This window comes from Oryzias latipes, chromosome 16 (genome assembly GCF_002234675.1).
Source record: "Oryzias latipes chromosome 16, ASM223467v1".
Classification (NCBI taxonomy): domain Eukaryota; kingdom Metazoa; phylum Chordata; class Actinopteri; order Beloniformes; family Adrianichthyidae; genus Oryzias; species Oryzias latipes.
Genome location: NC_019874.2, coordinates 18,610,737 through 18,623,329, shown reverse-complemented (window position 1 = coordinate 18,623,329; position 12,593 = coordinate 18,610,737). Strand labels below are relative to the sequence as shown.

At 39.2% G+C, this 12,593-nt stretch overlaps 1 protein-coding gene across 1 annotated transcript; it reads left to right on the top strand.

Moving 5' to 3' along the window:
- LOC101155633 (neuronal acetylcholine receptor subunit alpha-7) lies at window positions 1-10,108 on the top strand. The gene is made up of 10 exons (XM_011485305.3): window positions 1-887; window positions 2,488-2,627; window positions 3,298-3,342; window positions 3,755-3,864; window positions 3,945-4,024; window positions 4,158-4,325; window positions 5,041-5,235; window positions 6,292-6,378; window positions 6,475-6,584; window positions 7,447-10,108. Exons 1-10 carry the CDS (start codon window positions 836-838, stop codon window positions 8,311-8,313), a joined length of 1,854 nt encoding a protein of 617 aa, XP_011483607.2. The 5' UTR covers window positions 1-835; the 3' UTR covers window positions 8,314-10,108.
- Window positions 10,109-12,593: the final 2,485 nt, after the last annotated feature.

Below are 12,593 nucleotides of genomic sequence, written 5' to 3'. Positions count from 1 at the left end.
TTATACTTTCTCTCTCTAGTTTACAGCCACTTACAAAAAAAAATCTATTTAAGGGTTCACCATTTGATTTAGTATCAAAAAGTTCAAATTGTTGTGAAATTATAGGGTACAGAAAAGTTTTATGTCTCATTTTTATCTGTTGAAGCATTAAAAAGACTTTTTGTTGAGAAAGTCAGAAGTAAAAAAGTCAAGTCTTTAAATATTTGCAGTTCACGCATATGTCCAGCAGGGGTCAGTTTTGCATTAAAGTACGTGTGGACCAATTCTGTAAAATCCCACTGACGTTGCTTATTTGTGTCAATTAGTCGTCATTTCCCTTGTCAATGCGAAGAAAATGTGTTTGTTTTTGCCCATTTAAAATCCAGTTAACGCAACACATGTTTTTTTTTTCTTTTCACAACCCAGTATGGTCTCCAATTTGAGTTTCATCCAAAAAAAAAAAGCTTGTAATTGGTTTCGATCAATGTAACAGTCCTAATTTAGTCCACTTTGTAATGTTTCAGAGGAAAGCATAGCTATTGCTGAACATATATAAAGTCTGCAGTAATTGAAGTTCAAAGAAGCGTAAAGCTCATCAATAAGGTTCGGATCGACTCCCACACACAGCATCTCTTTTTCACTGCATCTCACCCACTCTGTGCGTGTCTGCCTTCCCTGTCTCCATCCCTTTCTGCTCCTCCCAAGCTGCTATCTTGCTTGCTCACCTTATTGAAGATATCTGCATCTGTCTTTAGATTATCCCCACCTCCACCCATCCTAGTTTTTTTTATACTACCTGAAATTCCTATAATTTTATCTTCTCTCTTTTGCCTCTGCTCACCTAGAGGAATGCAGCATGAGGAAAACTATGGCTCTTTGGCTGTTGATACTCGCGACTCAGCTCGGCGGTAAGTCACTTGTCTCTGAAGTAGGGCTGCATTCATGAATGCATGTAATTATTTTTTTCCTTCTATGTATAGCCTGCCAGTCCCTGTTTGTGTCATTGTGCACATGGAAAAACTCATTTATTTGTGATCCAAATGGAGAATAAAAGCTCAAGCATAGAAAGGATAGAAAAAAAATAGGAACATATCAGTTAGACTATTTAGGGAGGATTAAATATTTAAAATATTCAATTAGAAAGGGAAAAACTTCTATCATCAAAGAACTTTATAAGCACTTTAGAAGCCCATTTCTTTCAGGAAAACGAAAAAATTGAAGTGTTCCAAAGAAGGAAAGTAGATGCACTGAGCTTCAGGTGCGATGCATGGATGATTCCAGGTCTGCCTCTGCAGGAAACACTGTCAGGGGAAAAAGGGCAAACGACTGTTGCTTTTTGTCTTTTAGATCACAAATTATGTTAACTTTGAGGCAAAACTGTAATCTTCTGCTCATGTTTTCCCATTTAACCCTTGTGTGGTGGTTGGGTAAAACTAACTCAGACTTCAACATAATATGTGGGTGAACATACACCACATTCAAGGCTGCAATGACTCTCAGCAGCTTTCTGATGATTAATAAATTTAGATATTAAAATTATATACTGTGCCCACAAGAGAAAGATTTTAAGCTGCATTTGAAAAGGTTGCTGAGGCACATTTGGAGCCAGCAAAATTGCTTTATGTCTTTTATTTAGATGTTTTTTCCCTTGGTATATTTTAAACATGTTCATTAATTTAAATGGCAATCTTGATATAAATGAATGGGGGCATTCTTTCAAATGGAATAAAGATGAGTCAGGAATTCATGTTCACACTTTTGCATGTTGCTGAACACAGATTAGCTCAGGGAGAATCATGGCTCCACACCTGCACATTATAGACACTTTAGGAACATTAATATGAGTTACAGGCTCACCATCTATGCACTCACATGGATGTGTTCAAGGTCTGGAGATAGCTCTATAGATTTGACATAATTCATCGGAAGTGCATCTACCATCAACCATTTAATTGAACCTTTCTGCTGTTAATGTATAACAGTCCTTCGGCATCAAAATGTGTGATATAGAAATGTTTCAAGCACACGCTGCTGATTTTTAACCTTTACAGGGGGCCTTTGGAATGAAACCCTTTAAATGAAGAGAGCTCCCATTGTGAACGGTGAATGCAGATGGCCCTTAGCAGAGTTATACAGTAGGAATAGAAGGTTTTCCTGGTTCTCATTGTCGTGAGTGCTGTGTGTGTCTGGGGTGTTTCAGAGTTTAATGGCCTCAGTTCTTTCCGCTACGACTGAAACTGACATTTTTATTGCTGGAAGACTCCAACTAGAGATCAATCAGAGATGTAATTGATTAGGATAAGTACAATGGTCTTTTGTTTGGTTCTATGTTTTGCTCTATGTCTGTGTCTTCTGCACAATTTCAGTCTTCTAATTGATACACATTACTTTAAACTCTTTTGACGTGATTAATTTATGTTTAGTCATTTTGCTGCTGCTTTTTAGACATTTCTCCAAGTTTCTTTTCCTTTTTTTCATCTCAAACTCCCTTCTCCGTTCCCTGTGCAGTGTCAGTGCAGGGTCCACACCAGCGCTACTTGCTCAAGGAGCTGCTGAGGGATTACAACCCGATGGAAAGACCGGTGGCCAACGACTCCCAGGCCCTCACTGTTCACTTCTCTTATACCCTAATACAGGTTATGGATGTGGTATGCTGAACCCTTAACTGTTTTAGACTTCATTTATTCTTTATAAATCACAATTTCATCTCAGGAAGCCTAAAAAAAATTTAAAAAATAAATAAAAACACAAAGACCATGCAGAAAAACATTACCACACTTTCGAAGGCATGACATGGATTTGGTTAACTTTGTTTTCTCTAAAAACAAAATCAAACACAAAGCTGATACAAATATGTCATTTGGATTGTTTTGAAATGCTTTTAATCATCAGATCTAAACCAGAGTCCTTTGAAATGATAAATAAAAGAAGATCAATCTGACCACAATCCTGACACTCACCGCTGGCAGCTCAGTTTTCATTTTAACAGGTCAGAGAATTTCATGTCATGTGTTCTGATAGTTTTTCCGAGACCCTTTGGCAAATTCGCATCAGGTTGCCATGGTGCTTTTTTTTAATGTGCACTTTGGAAACTTTACTTGAAATTCAGAGATGGAGCACCTCACTAATGTCTAGCCCTCTAAGTTTCACACATTTGCTAAAACATACAGAACATTAAAGTCTCTGGATTATTTTTTACCAGTTGAAGTGATTGCACTCTTTTCCATCCAAGCTTGAGTTAAAAAAAATCAAGGATGAATTTGTCTATTATATTGCCTAATTTAATCTTTTTTTTTTTTTTGCTTTGTGTACTGGAAGGATGAAAAGAACCAGATCCTCACCACAAATGCCTGGCTGCAGATGGTGAGTGTAACAGATCACGAGGAAAACACGGTTTAACTGTTTTGGGGAAGTCTTTCTCTAGGTTCCTCTTGCAAGAGTCGACATGCCATTATTGCAGAAGTGGGTTGACTTGAATTATCCTGGAAGCATGGCACCGTGACAACTTCCTTCCCTCCACCTTTTAACATGCTTTGTTTCAGCATCAGGAGACCTCAATGAATCTGGGTCAACTTTGTTTCTGAGGCCAAAATCCAAACTCTTTTTTTAGTTTTTTGAAGAAGTCAAAGAACTTCCCAGAGTATCTTGTAAACATTTTTGGACAGCATAAAATAAAAAGAAAACATTTCTAAAGGATCTCTCCTGCATAGAACACAGACAATAAACTCAGTTTTCGATTTTTTTTTTTAAATAGTTGTGTAATTGTGTCTCCCAGCAGTGGTATGACCACTACCTCCAGTGGAACCAGTCAGAGTATCCTGGAGTGAAGAACCTTCGTTTTAGCCCTGACCAGGTCTGGACGCCTGACATCTTACTGTACAACAGGTGTGTGTGTTACAGATGCACTCAGGCACCACCTACGATGAGTCACATCTGTGACGTGTGCTTTGTTACTGTTTCTGTAGTGCTCACGACAAGTTTGATGCCACTTTTAAGACCAATGTGCTGGTTAACTCCAGCGGCTTCTGTGAGTTTCTTCCTCCAGGTATGTTAAGTTAGTGGCCATAACCTCATGATTTTAGTCACTATGTGTTTGGATAGATTTATCTCTAAGCTAAATGTCCCATGTCCTGGCTCAATAATAATGATGACTGACTTTTTTTTGTGTCATTTTTTAGGAATATTTGTCAGCACATGTAGTGTGGATGTGAGATGGTTTCCATTTGACATTCAGCGCTGTGAGCTTAAGTTTGGTTCATGGACTTTTGATGGCTGGCTGCTTGATATCCAGATGAAGGAGGCTGATGTGTCGGGATACATGCCGAATGGAGAGTGGGACCTCATGGGTACGACTGGAACAAAGCTGTGACCTCTTATTGCACTTTTTAGGTTTAACATGATGACAAATTATATTCTAACAGTGTTTTCTTTTGAACTTTGACACCAAATGTTTTAAGAGTTTCCACAAGGCACCCCCAAAATTCATTATCTGTTTTGGCACATAAGGGGGGCTGTCATAGTGCCATTAAAATACAGTCTTTTCTCTGTCTGTGGAAAAACTGGGGTCTAGCATTTTTGGATTTTAGGGTGGCCTTTAGAAAACTGCAATTTGTTTTGTCTTTATTAAAATTGTAAAAAAAAAAAGAAGAATCTAATAAATTGGACTAGGAAGTTGTAATTCGGATTTTAATCTCCAAATTTCTTTTAAAATTTCTGACTAATTTGAAGAATTTAGACTTAAATGTATTATTCTTCCTCTGAGATTACGATTTTAGTTCAAAATTCTGCAAGAGGCGCATGCTTTGAACAATGTTTTTATAATTTTTCTTTTGTTTAAAGCCTTTCAGATTTTTCAGTATTTTGATTTGATCTCAAAATGCTAAAAATTAGCAAACAAGTCTGTTCTTTTTCATTCATTAAAAAGATATTTTCAGTGTCCCTGATCTTTTTCCTGATATTTAAAGTGAAAAAACTGTTCAAGCAGACATTGTCATTGTAAGTGTTAATTTTCTACACATTTTCTGCATATTTAAACCTTTGTGTCTCCTCTCCTCCTCTCAGAGGTTCCCGGAGGTCGTCATGAGATTTTCTATGACTGCTGTGCAGAGCCTTATCCTGATGTTACATTTGTGGTGACATTACGAAGGAGGACTTTGTTTTATGCACTGAACCTCCTTATTCCATGTGTACTCCTCTCCTCAATGACTCTGGTGGTGTTCCTGCTCCCAGCCAACTCTGGGGAGAAAATTAGCCTCGGTGAGTAAACCACAGATACAGAGGCTGCTATAACAACAACAAGGGTACTTTCTATTAGTGGGAAAATGTGTCAGCTTTACTTTCAGCAAAAGCCTTGACTTATTCAATCTTGAACTGAATTGATGGAGAACTGTCAGTTATGTTTTTCACAGCCAAAGAGAGTGAAAGTAGAAAGACAGCAAGATGAAAACAGAAAAAGTAAGGTAGAAGATAAAGCCTAAGTCACAATTGCCCTTACAGGTGGATGCAGGCTGTCTGCAAGCATAAATTTGGCAACTTTGAATGGGGCACGCATAAAATATGAAGATCATAGGCCGCTCAGTGAGCCCGTAGAGTAAAAATTTGCATGTACATTTTTTTCTCCAGCATGTTAAAGATGACAGGTCATAGCAAAAAGTTAAACAGCACAGAGGAGTAAGTAAGGGGGAAGTTGGTGAGATGAAACATGTTGTATGCAGTTTTCATTTTTTCAACCCCTTGAAACCCTGAGCAATGTGGAAGGGGCCTGCTAGTGTTTGAGTGATAATTGTGCGCTCCTTGCATGTTCCTTGCTGTTAGAAATGTAGAAATTAGTCAATCAGAGTGTCGTTTTTGTGGACATCCTCTGTGCCCTTGCACACCCCATGCCTGCATCATTTGCATCCGGTCAATAAGGAGCCTGTATGCACACCTCACTAATGACGAGAGTGCAGCATAAGGGCACCTTACGATCTCATCAACGGTCCGTCATAGGTGTGTGTAACTTACAATTTCCCTACAAATACTTCAGGATAAACTTAACACACACGGCAATCGTGCGTTTCATTTTGATGACGTTCCTTTAGGTGGTTATATGAGTCTTAAGAGCACTGCAGACACACCAGGGCTCTCCTTAAGACGCAGCCGGTTCTGTCTATGACCTTCCATGAGCCTGGACACCTGTACGGATGCATGTGACTAAAGCTTAAGGAAAACAATCAAACAGTTTTTTTTAGAAAGTCAAAGAGAAATTTTAGAGTTGCTGTGTCTTCGTTCTTTACATGCTCAACACTTCCCTGGGGTCTTGTGTGTTCTCAGGCATCACAGTTCTGCTCTCTCTGACGGTCTTCATGCTAATGGTTGCAGAGATTATGCCAGCCACTTCCGATTCGGTACCACTGATTGGTTAGTTTTTCTTTTGCTGCAGATGTTGGTGTATTTGACGTTTTCTTGAATTGTTGTGACTCACAGAATGTCAGAACAGCATCCTGTGTGTTTCAGGTCAGTACTTTGCCAGTACCATGGTGATTGTTGGGATGTCAGTGGTGGCCACAGTCATAGTCCTCCAGTTCCATCACCACACTCCGAACAGTGGACCAATGCCACGTTGGGTGCGTTATCAAATTTAATTTACAACAAAAGATAAAAAGTGTACCTGAAAAAAATTTAAGATAAAATATAGAGTTGTAAACTGTACATACTTTTGTACTACAGTAAAGAATTACATCTTATTTGAATTAGAATTAACATTATAGTTCTTCCACAGCTTTAAGGATAAAAATAATCTATTTTGAGATTATGTGAAATATTTTTAAGTTGTTTTTAAGTTGAGCTTACCTGCACCAGATCGTGATAGTAAAATTCCACTTATAGAAATGTGTAGGAGTTCTGCTTCAGCTTTAAAACGCATTTTTTTTCTGGTTTATGACGGCACCACAAAAAAGTCTGCACAGGCATGGCTCTTCTGAAAGGAATGCAGAGAGAATGACTTTTGATGGATTGCCCCTTCAAAAATGAGACAAGGAAAAGTTGTTTGGCTTTGGCAAAAGCTAACCCGGCAGATCAGCACAAACACCTCATGCCAATTTTCAAGCATAGCTGAGAAGTGCTGATGGTTTTTGGCTTGTTCTGCAGCCTCAGAAACTAGGTACATTGCAGTTACTTAAGTGGTTGCAAACACCTCAGACCAGATTATTCTAGAGGCAATTTAAGGACAATCTGTCTAGATGCTTCAAATAAATTAATTTTGTTCCAATGTAAAACTAAACCACAAATTAGGCTACATTCTTTTTCATGACATTTTCCTGTTAGATCTGTGTTAATAATAGACATTTCTACACAACAGGTAATGTGAAAAGGTTTAAAAATCCACACACACTAGTCTGTCCCTTTTTTCAGTGCAAATGGTTGGATGTATGTGCTAGCTACACTGTGCTGCGTTCTCTGGTGCTCATTGGTGTTGTTGATCACCAGGTGCACTTGGTTCTACTGCAGTGGGTGCCCTGGTTTCTGCGAATGAAGCGTCCAGGTGAAGGAGCAGAACCAACTCTCTCCAACAGCCAAGCAGATTCCCGTAGCAAGACCTTATCTTCTCCAACCACCACCACCACTACTATCCCCACCCCAGCTCCGTCCATCCCCCCGCCAAGCCTCAGCTCCCTGCAGGCCAGCCTGGTGCAGCTGAGTCACCCTCTCTCAAACACTCTTCATCACAGGTCCAATGCCCAGGCAGTTATGCTCCCCAACCCAGGCCACAAAGACCCAAGCCCCAATCCACACCTTCAGCCTAATGGCCACCTGCCCTACATGGGCTTCCCTACCTCTGCAGAACTGGAACCACTGCAGAGGAGCAGAGTCATCAATAATGGCAGGGACAACTGTGGGCCTGTAGGAGGCGAAAGAGATGGAGGCACAAATGGGAGAGGAGGACCTGTTGGAGATATACCAATACATCACAACCTGCAGTCTTCAAAACTTGGGAGTCCCCCTTTGGAGCCCCCAGCTGCTTCAGAGCCTGACTCATCCACTGTTGCCCCTGTGCCTTGTGGCCTGGAGGCTGAGTGTGGGAGACCAGCTGCTCTACACTCCCAGAGCACCACGATCCGATCTGCTGCAGTGGACAACCAGTTGCAGGCTCTTCTGGTGGACGTGCAGTTTTTGGTTGAACGCGTTCGCGAGCAGGATCGTCAGGTCAGTCTGGCGGAGCAGTGGCAGTTCGCTGCTGCCGTCATCGACCGCCTCTGCCTTGTTGGATTCAGTGTTTTCAACATTATTTGCACCTTTGCCATCCTCATGGCTGCACCCAACTTTGGAATAGCACTTTCAAAAGACTTCCTCTAAGATGTACAGACTTAACAATGCTGGAGATGGAAGCACAACAGCTGTCAGTGACAGCAGGACATTGAAATAGTAGATATTTCCTATTATCACATGGTATGTACAGTGGAAGGCGAATAATGGGTAAAAGTTAGGATATTACCTAGCAAAACAATTTTTATTTTTAACTTTAAGGTCTGATCTTTCACAAAACCTACAAAAAATGTCCAAATTTGTGTTATTTGACTCCTCTGAACTGCTGGTCGAAAATTAGGTCTGGACCACTGACTGTATAAGAGAATTGAGAAAATAACTTGCTTTTGGTTCTAACACAATAAAGTCAATTCAATCGCCATTTTTTTTGTGATACGCCCATTGCCATGTTGGAACCAGAAATTGTCAGTGAGCAGTGATTGGTTTGAGTTGGTCTGAGCTATAAATTTCTTTAGAAACCACTCTCGCCAACCAGAAGTGAGCTAGTTTGAAGGCCACACCACCACCAATTGAAAGTGGGCTCGTTAGAATCTGTCAATCAAATGCTTTGAATGTTCGATGCCATACTTAGCGGCTTCTGATTGGTCAGTTTCTAACTTGAATAACTTGCACTACAGAAAAAATACCCTGACAGAAATAGGATCAGTAAAAACATGTAAAAAATGATTATCTTGACAAATAGAATGACAGAGTAATATCTTTTTATTTCTGAATAGAAGTCAATGGGATTTCAGCTTTTTGAGTCCAATGGGTACTTCCTGTTTGGAATGCAGGGAGGAGTGGTCACTCAGTCCAGTTCTCATATACAGTCAATGATCAGGACTTGGATATTTCACTTTGACCACTTTCTTTTCACTCATTTTGTTATACTGCATTGTCCTGCTGCATGATCCAGTTTCTCAGCCAAGCTTTTTTAAGACAGAAGACCTCTGGCTTTATTAAAAAATGACTTCAAATATACAAATGGAGTTAAAGGGGGAAAAGTGGTTGCAATGCACCACTGTGTGCCAAAGTCTGTATAATCTTTCCTCCGCCTCAATATGAGAAATGGGACAAACTTTACTTGGTGTTAAACATGGCTCTCTGCATCTATCCATCCACCTCTTCTTTTAATATTGTCTGTGCAAATTAAATTGTTTCAAGTCTTTGAAAATCCAACTAACGTTGTTGTCTGCTTTTAAGAGACAGAAACGCTGGCAGTTTTCCAAGCCAAACTAATTTTATTGATTTTTTTTTCTTTTTCTTTTAAAACTGTACATGAAGCGTTTAGCATGCTAAGTGCGGCCTGGATCTTTTCAGCTAGGAAGTCTGGCATCTCTATTGAACATTTTTCATGTGGTGATCACCTCTCTTACTGTCAGGTGATGGACTCCAGGGTTTCTGCTTTTTATAACCTGTCATATGTTGATGAAGGATAACAGCTGTTTGTCTAAGATCACTGCTTTTTGTCCCCTCTTTTATCTCCAGTACCTGCAAAGGCCACAAGAGTCCAGTTTTTTTTATCTTCTTTCAATTGATTTAGTTTACCTCATTATGCCAGTTTTGTGTATTAGTAATTGTTCCATATGTACTGTTTTTGTTCAAAACATTTAAGCATTTAAAAGTAATCTAATTAGTTTATGATACATACATTTTTCTAATGACCACAAAAACTTGCTCATGTTTGCAGATCTTTCATAGATCATCACTGATTCTCCTTACTGGGTAGTCAAAGTCATTTAGTCTTTACAGATTTAAATTCTTTGTCTACAATTTATACCTTTTGATGTGTAAAACCTGGCATCACTGCACAACTTTATGCACTAAAGTAAATATCTTCAGTTGACGTCTTCTTTTCTCTTTTTCTGCATGGACATTCATTAAAGGGTCAGATCTCCCACAGTCGAGGGAGATTTTAGACTTTAAGGTTTCAAAGGAGAGCTTTCTTGATCGATATTTATCATATCCCTACTTTAAAGAATTGGTTTTGGTATTGGTGGTAAAAGAAAACTAGTAAGCTTTTCTTTTATTTTTAGGCAAAACAAGCAATAAAATTTCATGTTTGTGTCTTTACCCTTGAGAAAAAAATACTCAAAAAAATTCTGGACACTAAAACCAACATCGGTAAGCAAATCATTATAAATCTTTATTACTGGATGGATTCATTTAAATATTGCCTTAATCTTATTCTGGACAGACTGTTTTATAATTATTTTTCCCCTATTATGAAAGAATTTGACTCATTTATTGGCACAGGTATTGAAAAATAACCAAATTATATTGTCATTTTAAGATACCTCTATGTATTTGTCTTGAGTGTGTGTTTAAAAACACAACCTTGTAGCTCCATAAATGTTTTTTAAGCAATAATTTGATACACAGTTTTCAGGTGATGAATTGACAGAATTCTCTTTAGCCGGTGTTATGTGAGAACATTATTGTGAAACAAACTCCCTTCCTTTACATCCTCCAGGGACAAATCAAGCATTCTGTCACCTCACTTGCCTTCCCAGTGATCAAAGTTTGAGAACAAACGATGCAGAAACAGAGGACAGGAGGAGGCATGGAGGAAAAGGACGTCAGAGGTAATGAGGTGCAGCGATAAACCAAGTGGAAGGAGGCATGGAGGGGAGGGGTTTCCCAGGAAGGAGATGCAGAAAAGTAGAGATGAGAGAGAACAAGGCTGGTTCGTAAAAAAAGAGGAGGGAGCAAAAAATGTGCTGAGGGAGCACAAAGGAGCCAATGAAGTTTTTAACTGATTGCTCATTAACAAGCGGGAGCAGTATGGGAGTGAACCCCTCCTTATTTTCTATCTTCCTCTTGGCCACAGTTAAATTACACTTTGACCAGCGTTTAGGAGTGACAGGACATATTTTCAGATCAAGCCTTTTTAATCTGGATTTATTTGACAGGGCTTGGCCAAAAGACAATTTTAAACGAGTGACCAAGAGATAATGCATATATTTTATGATGGCTGAATTTGTCAAATTGATGTTTTGGCAGAGTTTGGCTCATACCTCAGCTTAAAACTATTTGGAAGTGCAAATACAACATGCCAGGAAGGTACCTGCATGCCAATGCCCTACTGAACTTCTTTTGTCTGAGAAAAAAAAAAAAAACTGGTGCTTCTGCTGAGAGAAGCAGCAGAGATAATAAATCTCAAACTGTTATCCTGCGCCTGCACAGTTATAGGAGAGCAGCTCTCTGTCGACAGCATATCCAGTGATGCTCGTTTCAAACGAGTTTTCTGCGAGGAGCACAGTGCAGTGAGCAGGAGACCGTGCAGAAAAAAAGAAAAAAGAAGAAGGAATCTATCTTTGCTAAGGGGTCACTCCTAGTGTCTGCAGCTGTCGCACACATTACAGCTACAGTCATAAAGTGTGGTGCAAACTCAAAGCCACTCTTCCTGCTCTGGCGGAAAAGTAAGGACCCTCTGCAGACCCAATGCAGTGGCCACACATCCTCCTTGAGGAGCTGTTATGTGACTGCTGCTGTGCTATGCAGCCACAGCTCAGCTCCTGCTGGTTATGTGCAGAAAATATTACAAAAACAGAATGTCATGGAGGTCACAATAATGCAACATAATGTTGGCTAGCAAAAAAAAAAAAAAAATCAAATTGAGGGTTGTGGAAAGATGTTATTTTCTCAAGGCTTTTGTATGTTTTGTTGTATTTAATTACATGTTCTTTTAGCCATGCTGCTTGCAAAATAGTTTTTGTTTTAGTCAATTTGGTTATCTTGTTCTCTTTGTACATACGGATCAAAATTGTCATCCTTTTAGTTTTTAAAAAGCATTCCTTTGCTGTTTTCCTTTTGTCCTTACTTAAGAAAATGAGCTATTTAGCTATTTTTTGCAGCTTATTGGAAAACAAGATTCTTAAACGATTATTTATACTAAAGAAATGTAAAGAGGGGAACACCATATAAAACACGATTATGTTATTTTTGTTGTTGTTGATCCACTGCAGACCCGCTTTTTTCCGTTAGTAAAAAAAAGCGAAAAGTAGTGAGAATGATCCAGTCAAGTTGCCAGCCCCCCAATAGATAAACAATTATCTTCAGTACATGTAAAAGCTTGATCAGCTAAAGATCCACTGAAAGAAACTTTGATCAATCCAAGTTGGACTTTTTTCTAATAAAACAAAGGTTAAAGGAAAACTGATTGGTGCTAAAATTCACGCCCCTTAAAAGACATTCTGGGTTATTAGCTTTTAGGAATTTCAGACATTTTCATACAATACCCCCCTACCCCCCGCCCCCAATGCCAACAGTCAATAGCTATTAATCACTGGCTGCAGACGTTTGATGCAAATCAATATGGAACAGCCCCT

Coding starts and splice junctions, on each gene's coding strand:
- LOC101155633 (XM_011485305.3), top strand. CDS start 836: ATGAGGAAAACTATGGCTCTTTGGCTGTTGATACTCGCGACTCAGCTC. Junction 4,025..4,157: donor CTGTGAGTTTCTTCCTCCAG/GTATGTTAAGTT, acceptor GTCATTTTTTAG/GAATATTTGTCAGCACATGT. Junction 6,379..6,474: donor CGATTCGGTACCACTGATTG/GTTAGTTTTTCT, acceptor TGTGTGTTTCAG/GTCAGTACTTTGCCAGTACC.